Source organism: Canis lupus, chromosome 4, assembly GCF_003254725.2.
Source record: "Canis lupus dingo isolate Sandy chromosome 4, ASM325472v2, whole genome shotgun sequence".
In the NCBI taxonomy this organism is placed as follows: domain Eukaryota; kingdom Metazoa; phylum Chordata; class Mammalia; order Carnivora; family Canidae; genus Canis; species Canis lupus.
Genome location: NC_064246.1, coordinates 74,236,005 through 74,251,993, shown reverse-complemented (window position 1 = coordinate 74,251,993; position 15,989 = coordinate 74,236,005). Strand labels below are relative to the sequence as shown.

The 15,989-nt window shown below is 40.7% G+C and overlaps 1 protein-coding gene across 8 annotated transcripts in view; it reads right to left on the bottom strand.

Annotated features, from left to right (window-relative positions):
* C1QTNF3 (C1q and TNF related 3) overlaps nucleotides 1–15,989 on the bottom strand; it is a 29,707-nt gene that overhangs the window by 9,949 nt on the left and 3,769 nt on the right. For all 8 annotated transcript variants that reach the window (XR_007410410.1, XR_007410409.1, XR_007410411.1 and 5 more), the window contains exons 2-5: nucleotides 13,483–13,594; nucleotides 10,456–10,610; nucleotides 6,434–6,563; nucleotides 1,825–1,924 (exon numbers count right to left, since the gene is read on the bottom strand). Coding sequence is in view for 4 of the 8 variants with exons in the window: in XM_025436465.3 (XP_025292250.1) it covers nucleotides 1,825–1,924; nucleotides 6,434–6,563; nucleotides 10,456–10,610; nucleotides 13,483–13,594 (497 nt within the window). In the remaining 4 variants the exon portion in view is untranslated. The remainder of the gene's footprint in view (nucleotides 1–1,824; nucleotides 1,925–6,433; nucleotides 6,564–10,455; nucleotides 10,611–13,482; nucleotides 13,595–15,989) is intronic.

Below are 15,989 nucleotides of genomic sequence, written 5' to 3'. Positions count from 1 at the left end.
TTGCTCATTCCTAAGACTTGGGGTTTTGAGCTGGATGTGTGAACTGCAGTTTAGGTCATCTTCCAGGGGACGAGATGGGGAGATGTATATTCTAAATGTAGGAAGAAGAATTTACCAGATACCTGATTGCCAGAGGAGTTAGAAGCCTAGCTGTCCACCAGACTCCATTTCCCTGCTTCTAGAGGAGGAGCTCTACATTTCTTTGCCTCCCTTGCATTGGTTAAGGGGAGTTGGAAGTGGGGAATAATGTAACTGCATTCTCTGAATAGAATGTGTGATGTATAAAAATTTTCGCAGGACTGTTGCTCTTTTCTCCTTCTGAGCATGGCAATGACAATTTTACAGGAGACAGAACTGCTTTCACCAGTCTGCATCTCTCAAAACTCAGATGGAGCTCCTCCCTCCTGACCTCCACACAACCCTTCCTCCACCCTTCTTGCCCTGTCCTTCCCCATCCTGGAACTGGTCAGGCAACATAGAGCTCTGTAGTGTTTGAGCCACCATATTGAGTCTCTCTCTCTTTAAAAAATTTTATTTATTTATTCATGAAAGAGAGGCAGAAATATAGGCAGAGGGAGAAGCAGACTCCCTGCAGGGAGCCCAGTGTGGGACTCCAAGGCAGATGCTCAACCACTGAGCCACTCAGCTGCCCTCTCTTTCTCTCTTTTTAAAAGATTTTATTTATTTATTTATTTGAAAGAGAGAGAGAGAGAGAGCATAAGCAGTGGGGAAAGGCAGAGGGAGAGGAAGCAGCAGATTCCCCACCAATCAGGGAGCCAGATGTGGGACTTCCTCCCAGAACTCCAAGATCATGACCTGAGCTGAAGGCAGCCACTTAACTGACTGAGCCACCCAGGTGCCCCTTGAGTCTCCTTTTTGCAGAACTTTCATCTACTGTCTTTCTCGTTTTTGATTTTTCAAATACACCCCCCTACTAGAGGCCAGGCTCTAGAAGAAATGGCAATCCTCCCAAGTCATCAAAAATGACAGGGATAAATCACAGAGTTTTTCATAGATAACTCACCACCCACTTAGTTATGGGAAAGTTATTGGGTCTCTGCCTCTTGCCCACATCCTAAGCTTATATCAGAACAAGTTGTAATATTTCTTTTCAAAATAATTTTTTAAAGATTTATTTATTTATTCTAGAGATGGAGAGAGGGAGAGAGAGTGAGCTCATTCACTCATGAGAGCAAGTAGGGAGAGGGGCAGAGGGAAAGAACCCTTCAAGCAGACTTCCTGCTCAGTGAGGAGGCACATGCAGAACTATATCTCAAGACCCATGAGATCATGACCTGAGCCAAAACCAAGAGAGGGTCACTCAACCAACTGAGCCATCCAGGTGCCCTAAAATAATTTTTTTTACAAGAAGCTCTAGGGCCATCTTGCTAAGATAAATATCAGAGAAGCAACACAACCTAAAAAGAGGGGCCCACAGCCAACTCTCTACCTGCCAGTTGAGGAAGATAGTAGAGAACACCATCAATAGGGCTAAACTCTGGCAAAGGGAGTAGGAAAGTAGGAAAATAGAAGAAAAGACTGAGAAAGAAGAAAATAAATTATGAATTAAGGAAAAATACAAATGATTAGTTATGGGAAGTATTGCTAGTAATTAGCTCAAGGCCTCTTATCAACCTGCTTATTCTCAAGTTCATCAGATTTATTTCTTCCCAAATAGTAATTATAATCTGGCCACATATTGGTATATGGGAGCTCTCGGTGATGATAAGTCAGGAATATTGATTTTTAAACACTCCCTGGCATTTGCCATCCTTTGAGTAAGCAATGGCAGCATGGTTGATCCCCATGATAAAGACCACCCACCTGTACATGCTGAAGACTGTATTGCCATTGTGCATGAGGTACACATACACTTCTTCAACATCTTCATGTTTCATCATGCTGAAGGTGAAGAAATATACACCTGAAAAAGGCAAGTATTTATCTATTTATATTGATATGCTGTACATCAAAGACCAGGAGATATACTGTATGACGTTACATTTTTTGTTTATGTTCTATATGGCATTTATGCTCTTCTTGGCCCTTATTTGTATCAATGTTCCTTTATTTGCTCTCACCTTCAAATTACTTTAAATTTTTTGAGACTTTCTCAGTGTGTATACTGTGTATCCCTAATAACTGAGGTACCTGCTATTCCTAGGTGTCAGTTAACTATCATTAGCTAACAGGACTCATATAGGACAAAGTACAGTGCCCTGTGTGGATGACACATGACTTCTGTGGCCTAACAATGAGTCCTGGATAGCATCACAATGGATGAATGCACTTAGCACAGAGATGTTAGCCAGAGATAAGAAGTATTTTAGCAGATTTGTGTTTATCAGTGAAGAAATAGTTTTATCATGTTATTCATTGTAAGTAGATGAAATTATGTACAATAAAGAGAAAGAATCAACTATGACTCAGCAGCATGTCTTTGCTACTAAATGGATCCTTCTCATTTGTAAAGGATCAAGGTATTTTAAAATATGTGAGTTTTCTAGTAAGATTCTAGGCCACCTAACAGAAAGGAACTGAATATGACCTGATACGCACTCTTAATGCCAGTGTAGAGACCTTTATTGTGAGATGAAAAAGAATACGATAGCAGAGAGATTCACAGAAAGGAAAATCTTCCCAACTCCAAATGATGTGGGATTTGAGAGTGCATTTTATAAAGATGAATGAATACATCATTGAGCTCTTCTGGATCTCCATGCTACCTTTTCTTAACTAATGACATTGTCTCGGTTCATTTGAGCTGTTATAACAAAATGCCACAGAATGAGTAGCTTAGAAACAATGGCAATTTATTTCTTCTAGAAATCCGAGACAGAAGTGCCAGCATGGTCATTTGGGAATCTTTCTCCACATCACAGACTTCTGATTGTATCCTCACATGGCAGGAGGGGTTAGGGAACTATCTGGGGCCTCCTTCATGAGGGCACTAATCCCATTCATGAGAATTCCGCCCTCATGAGGTACTCACCTCCCAAAGGCCCTACCTCCTAAATACCATTAATTTAGGCATTAGGTTTTCAATGTATGAATTTTTGGAGGGTCATAGCTGCAGGCCTTGTAAGGGAAAAACCCAGAAACATCTTAAAAAAAAAATAGCATGATACAGTTCTATGCTCTTTCTCAAAGGTGCAATCAAGTAAGAAGCTATAAGGGTACACCATATGGAACCACCTGCTTCTGAGTCAAGTTGAACTAAGTGAAGGAGTGTAATTATGCTTCATTTAGTGCCAGGCTTGCATTTTCAATATGCTGAGAGTAAAGGAATTGATATAAAAATCAGTCATACCCATTATTATGTCTAGAGATAAGTTTACAGGTGAAAAGTTAAAGGCAGATCAAAATTAGAGGACTTGGAGACAGTAGTTTATGTGTGTTTATAGGTTGTTACATTTTACACAACGAATTAGACACATACACATGCACACATATACAAGCACATGACAATTTTCAGTACCTCAAGAAGATAAAGCTGGAATCAAAATGACAAGAAAAGATACTGCTTTCCAGAAACAATATTGGCTACTATACAAAATAGATTGCAGAACCATGTTAGAGCAGACTAAAAAAGCAGATGGGGAATAAATGAAATGCCTGGAGGTGGAAATAGAAAAATGAATATATATCATATCCACCTATGGCTTTCTTCTGCAAGGGAAGATACTGAAAGCAGAGGCCTCACACTTGGGCTCTAATTTTCAGGGTCTTTGCATTACTATAATTGCAAAAATCAGCCTTCTGTCTCATTACTCCCAAAGTCGAAGAGTAGAAAATGATTAATTTGTCATCTACTGGATGAGGTTTAAAGTGGGAGGCAAATGATGGTTGTTACCAAATGATGGCCCAAGAGAGTTCTAAAAAACTACTAAATCTTTGAGCTTCAATAATAAAGCCCTTGAAAACAATGGAACCATCTGTGTACGTAAACTGCAGCCTAGATAATGTTTAACAAAATAGCTACAGAAAAATTATGAACTTTCAGAACAGGAGTCACATAAGAAGATTTAAAACTGCTTGAAGTGAAAAAAAAAAAAAAACTGCTTGAAGTGTGATGAAAGAAGATTGCTTCTATCACATCAAATGCCCGTTTGTTTCTGAATTCAGCTGGGTGGAAAACTAAATCAAGGTGTTAAAAGCACTTGTGTCAAATTTAACAGGGCCGTTGTGTTGATGATAATTGTCCTCTCTTCCTTGTGGATACCATATAGAGAAGGAGAATCAGAAACAAACATCAGAAAGAATCCATTTTTTGTATAACTAGGAGACAGAAAAAAAATGAATAAGCTTTAAATACTTGTAAGTCTATCAAATGCAACAGACAGCAGGCATGGAGGCAGTTCTTTCCTGCGCAAGGCTCCTAAAGGCATAAAGGCAAGAGAAATGCAAGGGCAAGGCTAGTCTCAGGAGTCTTCCCAGACCCAGTGTGGCCTAGAGTAAGTGTAAGCCACACAGAAGGGCCATAGTAAGTAAGTATGGCCACACAGAAGGGCCATAGTTAAAAGACCAGAGTGAGTCCCCTGATAGCAAGAGAGGGAGACACAGGAGGCACCAAGCCTGGAAGTATTTTGAAGTCCCACCCCCTTATGTAGAAACTACTGCAAGTCTAGGGAAATCCAACTCATTCAACCATCAGTTACTTTTAGAATGTAGAAAAGAAGAGCAAAAGCTATCAATAGAGGAGGAATACTCACCAAGAAGAAATGTTGTCATGTAGTAGATGAAAACTGTAACCAAATATTTCATTCTGAGTTTAAAATATTTAATGAAGCAAATCTCTCTATGAAAGAACATTATTAAACAGGATGCAAGAACTCATGGCAAGAATGTCCAGACAGGAGAAGGAACGAGAAACTGGGACTCATGAGTAACGTAAGACATAGAAAAAGTAAAGAAAGCATCACAGACACAAGACAGAAGAAATCGGAAGAAGCAAAAAGGAAAACTCATCCTCAGAATATGCACTTAAGGACATGAAGAATAGTAATGGATAAAGCAAACAACACGAAATGGAAATAAGAAACATCAAGAAATTCGAGAAAATAATAGGTACAGAAATCAGATGAAGAAAAGTAAAACCAAAACCAACAAAACTTCCAAAGTTAGCTGGTGCTGTACTAAGGGGCAGGGGGAGGGAAGAGGGGGTGCTTGTAAGTGATCAGCCCCAAAGGGGAGGAGTATTTTATCACTGACATTGTTTAGAATTGCTGTTCTATGATGGCAATAAAAATCTAGTGAGCTTTTCATCAGTCTTATTATAGTTCAAAAATATCCCATCGAGAACATGCCCACTCACTGCCTGATTTTCTAACTCCCAATGCCACCCCACCTTAGTATAACAATGAGAAGAAAAAACAGTGTTTAAATTTATTTTTGAATATATAATTTAAAGAAACTATTCAGAGCAAAAAGAAGCTTATATTCACCTCTTCAAAATACAGCAGGAAAAGTCTACCCAGAATGATCAGCTTGTGGCTGCGAAAGTAAGGAAGTTGTAGGGGCTGAACCATACTCCCAAATCTGCCCAAGGCCTAAAATCCCCGGGAGCTGGGAATGGTACCTTACATAGCACAAGGGACTTTGCAGGTCTCATGAAATTGAGGCTCTTGAGATGGGGAGCTTATCCCGGACTAACCAGGTGGGCACAAGGTAATCACATGGTCCTTGAGGGACAAGGACGTAGGGTGACATGACCAAGGAAGTAGAGACTGACATGATGTGGTGAACAGAGAAGGAATGTCAGCGCCCTCTCAAAGTTGCAGGGGGCAAGCCCCTAGAGCTTCCAGAGGAACCAGCATCGTCTCTACCTTGACTTCAGCCCAGTCAGACTGATTTTGGACTTCTGACCTCCAGAATTACAAGAGAATAATTGGGTATCATTTTAAGGTCTTTAGTTTGTGGTACTTTATTAGAGCAGCAATAGGAAACAAATACAGAAGTGCTCAAGAAATTTAAAAAACTCAAAGTGAAAAAAAAACTATTCAAAGGATCAGGCCTTCTTCAGGGTGGCGGCAAGGCATGGACACTGTCATGACTCATTTAAACTGTGAGAATTAGGATGGAAGGAGCTTTAAAGTCAGAGGTAACTATGCCCTCTTAGGGATTATTTGCTTCAGTTCAAACTGGAGTTAAAAATCTTAGTAACCATGGTTATCATTTAAAAAAAATGTGTTCGTCTTTTTAAATTCTAATTCATTTACTTTGAAATCCAACAGAAATTTATGCATGAGCCGATTGTTTTAACTGGAATCAGAAAGAATTCTCATCTTTCTTGGTGTCTTCCTTTCTTTCTTTCCTCTTCCTTCATCTTTTTCCTTCCTCCCTCACTCCCTCACCCCTTTCCTATCTTCCTTCTGTCCTTCCTTCTAGATCGCTAGTTGTTTAATTCAGTCATTCACTCATTTTTACATCTCACCTGATACTGGGGCTCCGAATCTACCAGTCATGACATCAAAGAAATTTCCGATGTTGGTCTCCACACTGCTGAAGATAATCCCACTGTTCTGATTACTGAAGTGGGTTGCCAGAGAAGCCATGAATGCAATCTAAATAAAGGGTTGGTAGTTGGTTAATAGGAAGGTTATCTTAAAGACATGAGGTTTTTACAAAATTAAGTTTAGTTCAACATTATTCGTAACAGCGAGTTTGGAAATAAACAGAAAGAGAATGAAATAAATCATGGTAATGTCTAACATTTGTATGCTATGAAGTCATTAAATTATAGTGTATATCAATAGTTCTGACCATGTGTTTCGAGGCATTAGACTTCAAAATGCTTTTTAAAATATTAAAACTCGGGGTGCCTGGGTAGCTCAGTTGGTTAAGCATATGCCTTCAATTCAGGTCATGGTCCCAGGGCCCTGGGATGACCCCTCATTGGGCTTCCTGCTTAGCGAGGAAACTGCTTCTCCTTCTCCTTCTGCCTGCCACTCCCCTTTCTTTTGCTTTCTTTCTCAAATAAATAAGTAAATAAGATATTAAAAAAAAAAAAAAGAAGAAGAGAAGGGAGAAGAAAAGAAAAGAAAAATTAAAATTCTATTACTGGGAAAATTTGGATGCAATCTACTTATAGCTATTAAATGCACATTAGCATATTAAAGGATCTGAGAAGGCCTGCAGCCAAATAACCTTTTAAGTTTGTTCACTCTGTGTTATTTTTTCCCCAAAAGATCTGTGATATTATGATTTAGAATAAATATACATTTAGTCTTTGTCCTAGCTTTTGGCAGAGTTCCTCAAACCATTGGAATATCTTAAGTGTTTAGAGAGATGGAGGAGTCTTTTGTTATGTTAATGAGGCGACTTTTGAAAAGCCCCTCGGTAATCTGAAGATGAGGGCTAATTGCCATTGGAATCAACCAGGTGATTAGAGGGTTGGAACTTCCAGTCCCACACCACATCCATGAAGGGCAGAGGGGCTGGAGATTGAGTTCAGTCACCAATGGCCTGTGATTTAATCAATCCTGCTTCTTCAGTGAAGACTCCATAAAAACGTAAAAGGAAGGGGTTCAGAGAGCTTCTAGGTTCATGAACATGTGACTGTGCAGGAAAGTAGTGCTCGTCTCTGAGACAGCATGGAAGCTCTGCACCCCTTTCCCCAAACCTTGCCCTATGCACCTCTTCCATCTGTCTGTTCCTGAATTATACGCTTTTAGCATAAACCAGTGATTGGGTAAGTACAATGTTGTCTAAGTTCCCACTAGCACATTAATTGATCCCAAGGAGGGTTCATAGCCTCCCCTTCGTAGCCAGCAGGTCAGAAGCACAGATGGCAACCTGGACTTGCGAGTAGAGTCTTGAAGTTGGGGGTTACCATCTTCATAGGGCTGAGCCTTTAACCTTGGCATCTGACGCTTTCTCCAGGTACGCAGTGTCAGAATTGAGATGAAGAAAAAGAAATCCTTGATGGAAAATACCCATAGTGGAATTGTACCACTATTGAACAGTCACATTTGAAAATCAATGCCAATCCCCCATCCAAATGAGTCACTCTGAGTATGAGTTAGATCAATAAATTCTTCGGCTTCTGGGATTACCTGTCTTCAGTGAATGGGAGTTTTTAGAAAGGAGGTGAGAGAGGAGAGGAAGGGAATAATTTGAGATTCAGAAGACTCAGGGGAAAGCAGGCTTGGGAGAATCAACAGGGAAAGGATTTGAACAGGCAGAAAGACAGCACGAGGGCTGTGGACACAGAAGGAAGTGGAAGGAGGGGGATGACACCAGAGGAAGGAATTGGAAATGGGAATGGAGGGGCCTGGAAGTCACCCTTCTTTACAGGCTGATTGAGGCCAAACGTTGCTCCTTCATCACACCTCCTTTAAAACATGTGAATGTGGTTCTCCCAGATTATTACATTATGGTTTTAGGGTAAAATAGTTGACGGAGCAATTTAATAATGTCCTAGGGTGTGCTCCATCAAACTGGCTACTCTGGGGCCCCCTGGCCCTTGTATCACCATCACAGGTTTGGAGTTAGAGTTTCTAGCTTTGGGAATGTTTATCATCCATCTCATTAGACACCTTTAACCTGGCCAAGTGGCACCTGTCTTCTTTTCTTTGTAATTTTGCTGGCATACTGATCCCAGGTTGCTAAAATTATTAAACGGCACTCATGTGCAAATGATAAAACCTCAAAAGCAGTTAGAGAAACATAAAAGATATTTTAGGTTATTACTTAAAAAAACTCAAGGCCCAGAAAAATGATGGAATTTATCCAAGGTCAAATAACTGTTGGAAATGCCCAAATAAAAGGCCCCCAATTGATCTTTCAGACGGGCATCTCTGTATTCTGGTTCTTTAAAAGTCTCTCATGCTGTGGTATCATCTCTCAATTACACACAGCCCGCAGCTGTCGATGGTTCCACTTAACAGTATTTCAACTTTTGATGCTGCCATAGCAATGCGCATTCGGTAGAAACCTTATTTCAGATTTTAATTGGCATTTTCTCCTGGACTGTCAATATGTAGTAGATCCTCTCTTGTGATGCTGGGCAGGGGCATTGAGCCCCAGCTCCCCGTTTGCCACGCCATCAAGATGGTCAATTACAGATGATACACTTACAACCATTCTCTATCCACATACCATTCTGGTTTTCACTTTTAGTAGAGTATTCAATAAGTTACATGAAAGTCACCACTTTATTACAAAATAGGCATTGGGTTAAATGATTTTGCCCAACTGTAGGCTAATGGAAGTGTTCTGGCATGTTCAAGGTAGGCTAAGCCAAGCTATGATTTTCCTTAGGTTAGGTATATTGAATGCACTTTTGACTTATGATATTTCAACTTAGAATGGGTTTATTGGGACGAAACCCCATCATAAGTTGAGGAAGATCTGTATTTTACTTCAACCATGCTTACTGTTTCATATCAGCCAAAAACAAGCTTAATAATAAATGCTAGTTTTATTGAGATGGGGATCCCTCGGGAAAATCTATTTAAAAAATATCAGCCAGAAAATAAATAACTAAGCAAGACTTAGTAATTTTCTTGGTTACCTAGCCTTGCATTTGCAAGTTTTAGATGTTATTGGCAACAAGAATTTTGAAAATCATTCAGAAGAGAAATAAAGAATAGACAAATGAGCATGTAAGCTTAGGATAACAAAATATTCAATTATAGCCTCATAAATAGATCCAAAACACGTTAAGTTGAAATAAATATAATCTAGTCTAACCTAAACTAGGATGGATGACTCAAAAATAAAATGTCTCTAGCGATAAAGAAGATGCTAATGAGAAATATCTAAATAAAAACAGTGCCACAAAATCTTGAGTTGATTGAGAACCATACTTATATGTTAATATTCATATATGTGATTTAAATTGGTAAATATGGGATGCCTGGGTGGCTCAGGGGTTGAGTATCTGCCTTTGGCTCAGGGCGTGATCCTGGCTTCTGGGGATCGAGTCCTGCAGGGAGCCTGCTTCTCCCTCTGCCTATGTCTCTGCCTCTCTGTGTGTGTCTCTCATGAATAAATAAATAAAATCTTTAAAAAATAAATAAATAAATAAATAAATTGGTAAATGTAGCAAAATAAATAAAATATCGTAAGTAGACACATTCCATGTATACATCTAAAGACTTACATATTTCAGTGGCCAAAAACCTTTTTATTTACCATCTCTTCTGATTTGGAAAAGGAGACATTAGCCAATAGGCAGAGTTGCTGCGTATTTGGTCCAAGGAGGGAGCTGAATTTCAACTTCTTAAGGATTTCAAAATGTCGTTGAACAGCATGGGCTGCCTGTGAACACCCTGCATGGGTGTGAGCAGATCCCAACTCGGGCACCTGGGCACCCCATTGCCCAGGCACCCGGGCACCTGGGCCAGCAGCCATCAGTGAGGGCACGGAGAGGCACTCTGGCCTTCTGACTTCCTCACTGCCAGGGTCAGGGCAGTGTAGGAGTCACATGGAGATATGCCCACAGTGACTTACCTGCAGTTCTGGAGGGATCCCCGGGTAGCCCTTTTCTCCTTTGGGACCGTGCTGCCCTCGTTCCCCTCGCGGCCCCAGGTCACCTTTGTCTCCTTTCTCACCTTTGGCCCCTTCGTGGCCAGTGGCTCCATTATTGCCATTGTTTCCATGGTTTCCTTAAATTATAAGCAGAAGTCATCACAGGAGAAAGCCCCCATCACTCCCACTGACCATCTATTGTTGTACAAATACAGACCCTTTCTTCAAAGATGTTTGATCTCTGGCACCTGGGTGGCTCAGTGGTTGAGTGTCTACTTTTGGCTCAGGTGGTGATCCCAGGGTCCTGGGATCAAGTCCTGCATCAGGTCCTGGGATCAAGTCCTGCATCAGTCCTCCCTGCAGGAAGCCAGCTTCTCCCTCTGCCTATGTCTCTGTCTCTATCTCTCTGTGTCTCTCATGAATAAAATAAATAAAATCTTTAAAAAATAAATAAATGAACAAAAATTTTTGATCTCAATTGCAAAAGAAGACTTGGAAACTGTCCAGAACACAGCCAAGGGGACATCATTAAATGGGATCTCTTTTACTTGGGATGCAGAAGACAGATTAGCTGCTCAAGTCTCCAAAACCTGAAGCCTGTTTTTCCTATAAAGCAAGAACTGGATGAAGAATTGTGAGAACTGATGATCAAAGTATCATTTATAATAGCAGGGCTTAGAAACCACCTAAGTGTCCACCAGTACTGGAAGAGCTAAATAAAAAGAAAAAAAGGTGCATCCCAGTAAATAATGTTATATTGTCACAAAAGAATGCTAAAGAAAAAAAAAAGAATGCTAAAGAGAAATATTTAATAACATTTAATAATGTTCATGATACTTTTAGATTAAAAAGTTATGAATCAGTAGAGATAGTGTGATATTATGTGTAAATAGTATTTATATATTATGTAAAAATATTTCTAGTGGTTTTTTTCTGAATGGATGAAACATGGGTGGCTTTTGTGTCATACGATGTACTTGTCTCTGGATTTTTCTATAAATGACATGCACCATTTTCATAACCAAGGGAAATGTAAAATCATTGATAGTAATTTTAAAAGCAAGACTTGAATGATCTTTTCAACCCTTCACTTTGCCACTAAGAGACAATTTCTACAATTCCACCTTCATTTTGTATTTGTTGAATTTCACGGTTGGCTGTTTATTTTGCATGCTACCTTTGGTCAGGTACTATACCAGGCTTGCAAACCCTCCAGATAGATGAACTTTGTATTTACAAGTTAATGGGCCAACAAAAAAGCCATTCTGATTGGGAAACATTTAGCCAAGGCCAGCCTGTTATGTAACCTCAGGAGCGTGTAGCCCTCAGAAGACTTTAAGTCTGTGTATTCTCTACCCCCTGTCACTGTACCTGCTGGCTTCCGCCCTTGACATTCAATGACATGGACTCTCAGGCAGTAGCCATTGTTTAAAGCCTAACAGAGGGGGCAGTCCCAGTGGCCCAACGGTTTAGCGCTGCCTTCAGCCCAGGGAGTGATCCTGGACACCCGAGATCAAGTCCCACGTCAGGCTTCCTGCATGGAGCCTTCTTCTCTCTCTGCTTTTCTTTCTCTCTATGAGTCTGTCATGAATAAATAAATAAAATCTTAAAAAATAATAAAAAAATAAAGTCTAACAGAACGTTTTCTTATTTTAAATTTGATTTCATAAGAGAAGCCACTTAAAAGTATGTTTAAAAATTAAAACTAATTTGTAAGTGTTAACATCAATGAGGTAAGTGAGAAAACAGCAAGTAGACTTCTGTCAAACTCTGAGAATTGATCATCCAGGGAAGAGGAAAACAATTAACCCTCAGGTGGAGTTGGAAGTCCTAAGACAGAGAGGCTCTGGGCTACCCTCTCGTTGGCTGACCCCAGATATGAGGCAGTTTTCAGAACCTCGCATGCCCAGGGCCCACTCAATAGGGTAGGATGGCTCAATGGAGCCCTACAACATTCATTTCCCAGACCACCATGTGGTGCTGGGGCCCAGAAATGTTCCTATGAGCGCAAGAGAGGCATGAAAGTCAACCAAGAGATAGCTAAACATGGGCAGACCCTGAGACTAAGGGAAGAAAAACAGAGCTAGACACAGAATCAGACAGAAGGATGTGTAGTTCAGATAAATGGCACTATGGAGATGGCCGTAGCCAGCCCAGTAGGCGCTCCTCTCTTCCCCACCTTCACTCCATAAGTTCCCTAAAAGTTAGATATAGTATGTTGCATGAAGCACGTTATGGTAGAAACACCAAGACAAGAGTACATCCAGTAAGATCCCATAGTTCTGTACTCCATGCTGGTGAAGTGCGCTCCCACCCCCATGGGTAAATCTGGTGCCCCAAGATGCCTAATACCTGTGGGAATCTGCAAGTGAGATAACTAATAAATACTAAAGAGATGGGATCCCTGGGTGGCGCAGCGGTTTGGCGCCTGCCTTTGACCCGGGGCGCGATCCTGGAGACCCCGGATCGAATCCCACGTCAGGCTTCCTGCATGGAGCCTGCTCCTCCCTCTACCTGTGTTTCTGCCTCTCTGTCTCTCTCTGTATGACTATCATGAATAAATAAATAAAATCTTTAAAAAAAAAAAATAAAAAAATAAAAAAAAAAAATACTAAAGAGTTTATGGTATATTGTTCCACCTAATGGGCTTTGTAAACACAGTCCCCTCCCAAACTCTCTTTTGGGTTTTCCATGTACAACCTTTGGATCACACATGAGTGAACTCGATTTTTTAAAAAAAGATTTTATTTATTTATTACACACACACACACACACACACACACACAGAGGCAGAGGGAGAAGAAGAGGGAGAAACAGGCTCCATGCAGGGAGCCCGATGCAGGACTCGATCCCAGGACTTCAGGATCACGCCCTGGGCCAAAAGCAGCCACTAAACAGCTGAGCCACCCAGGGATCCCCTGAACCCAATTATTTAGATTCGCCTGGCTCCTCTTTCAGCACAGTGCACAATTAGGCTGGCAACAAACAGTGCATCTCTCTCATCCTTACCTGGAATGCCAGGGGGCCCTGGGGGCCCTGGGGGACCTTGGTAGCCTCGGAAGCTGTACTCTCCATGGCAACACTTGCTGCAGTCTGGGGGCAGTCCTCCGGTTTGTGGAGACTTGAAAAAGACACAGAGAGAAGCTTCAGAGAATGAATGGTACTGGGGAATAATTAGGACTTGTGAATTTCTTCTGATCTTGTCTTTTGGGTAAGTTCAACTCCAATCAGCTACTAGGACATCAGAAAAGCTGGTGTTGGGGTGGGGGTTTGAATGGCATGGTAGCTAAAGACAGCCAATGACCAAGGGTCAAGGAAGCCAGAGGGTCAATAGAAGGGTATGCTCTGTGGAAGGAGTGTGGCTCTGGTAGGGGACGGGGCAGTATTTCTGGGAAGTACTGTCCCTATTTCTGGGATGCTACTGGTGACAGTTAAGAAGGAAACCCTTCCAGGGATGGACTTGGAGGCAGCTTTCTTTCCCAGCTGCCAGTAGCCTCACATGTAGCTTCTTTGGGTAGATGACCCTCAAATGGTAAGAATTATCAACTTCCAAGATAGTTATTAAGACTTTCTATATTCATGATCCTGGGATAAGAGTTCTTAGAAATTTTGAATTGTAATGCTACACTTTCAGTGACAGCATGCTTAAATTGTCTTAGGACATGGAGGAAACAAAGCATTCTTTAGTCTAGCAAATCTGTATTAAGTATCTACATCTCAAAACAACTTTATCTTAATAAGTATTTAACCTCATGTTCTGTTTCATATTTCACTTCAAAATTTTATTTTATTTTTTTCACTTCAAAATTTTAAATGACTATCACGTCGTTCGAACCAATTTTCAGTAAGTACTTAATAAGTACTATATGTATTCAAATATGACACTGAATGGACTTGCTTATATATTTAAAGAAAAATTTCTAGGGGATCCCTGGGTGGCTCAGTGGTTAAGCGCTTGCCTTCGGCTTGGGGCGTGATCCTGGAGTCCCAGGATCAAGTCCCACATCAGGCTCCCTGCATGGAGCCTGCTTCTCCTTCTACCTGTGTCTCTGCCTCTCTCTGTGTCTCTCATGAATAAATAAATAAAATCTTAAAAAAAAAAAGAAAGAAAAATTTCTAAAATTCATGCTTATAGTCAAGGAGCTGTTACAGATCAAGTGGAAGAGTTAGATTCACTCATAAAATTTAGAGAGTCACTAAACTGGTGACTTGCCTTTAAATTATATCATATAAAATACTTATGGAACCTTTCCTAGATTTGAATTATAACTCAATGGTCTTTTGAAAACAGCATATTGTTTCTAAAGGATTCATTGAAAAAGAAAGGGAAAGAGAAAGAGAAGGAGAAAAAGAGGGAGGAATGGGAAGAGGAAGAAAGTTAGGAAGAATTTGAAATTCAAGTTTTCTTTGTCACTAGAAATCCACGCAGAAAAGTGAGTCAAGATTTTGCATTGCTGCACATTTAGACTTCAGTTTTTGTTTTTATTTTTATTTTTTAATCAAAAACGGCTTGGATGTTTCCCTCACTCCCTCGTTCCTTTTCCCTAAAGGCTTCCACCACTGTCTTCAGGGGAAATGCAGAGTATCTATAGTCCAAGCAGTCTCTTGCAACAGCTCAGAGCCCAAGTCTCAAGTGATCAGGGGCCGCAATGCGGCGCCAACTCCTGTCTAGTCTTCTGCCCACCAGACCCCACACTGGACAGATATGGAAGTCTGTAAAAACCCTTTGTAAAACTGGTGGAGAAAAAAAAGAAAATCAGCTAAAGCAATCGGTCTGAGACAAGCAATTTCAGACACTTGGAAAGTCAGATGCCACAGCTCCGCCCCACCTTCTAATCCAAGGATGCAATAGGAGAAGCAAGTACTCCATAATTTCCTGCTACGAATTTGCTAATGTGAAATACAGTTTTTTGAGTTCCAAGAAATCCAAGCCTCTGCCAATAATGGGCTTGGGAGAAGAAGAAGGGAGGAGAAGGAGGGGGAAATTCTGAAGTGGGAGCCATCAAAGAACGGAACTGAATTGCTGAGATGCTAAGAATGTTAGGAACATGTCTGTGCTGGAAGCCAGAGTTCTCGTCTCAGTTCTGTGTGGCTTTAGTAATGTCACTTCCCCCCAGGCATTATTATTATTATTATTATTATTATTATTATTATTATTATTTTTGTCCACTAAGTTAGGGCACTGGATAAAATGGTCATGAAATTTCTTTCCAGCTCTAAGAGCAAGCAAAAATACCAAGGTCTTTTCTAAGTCCTCAAATAATGGTTTAGAAAGATTTTATTCTTAAAGCCTAGTATCTGAGCGGGAGAAATTAGCTCCAGGAGAAGGGACTGGCTCAGTCCCAGAGCTAATCAGTACTGGGAAGTGTGTCCAAGCTACGTGGGAGGACTTCAAAAGCACAGAGCTGCACCCTAACAGGTTACTACTAGTTGAACATCTCCTGAGAGCCCTTCTACAGCATTTCACATGTTCCTCTGGCTCGTCTTTCGCAATATAGTCAAGTGGAATAATGCCT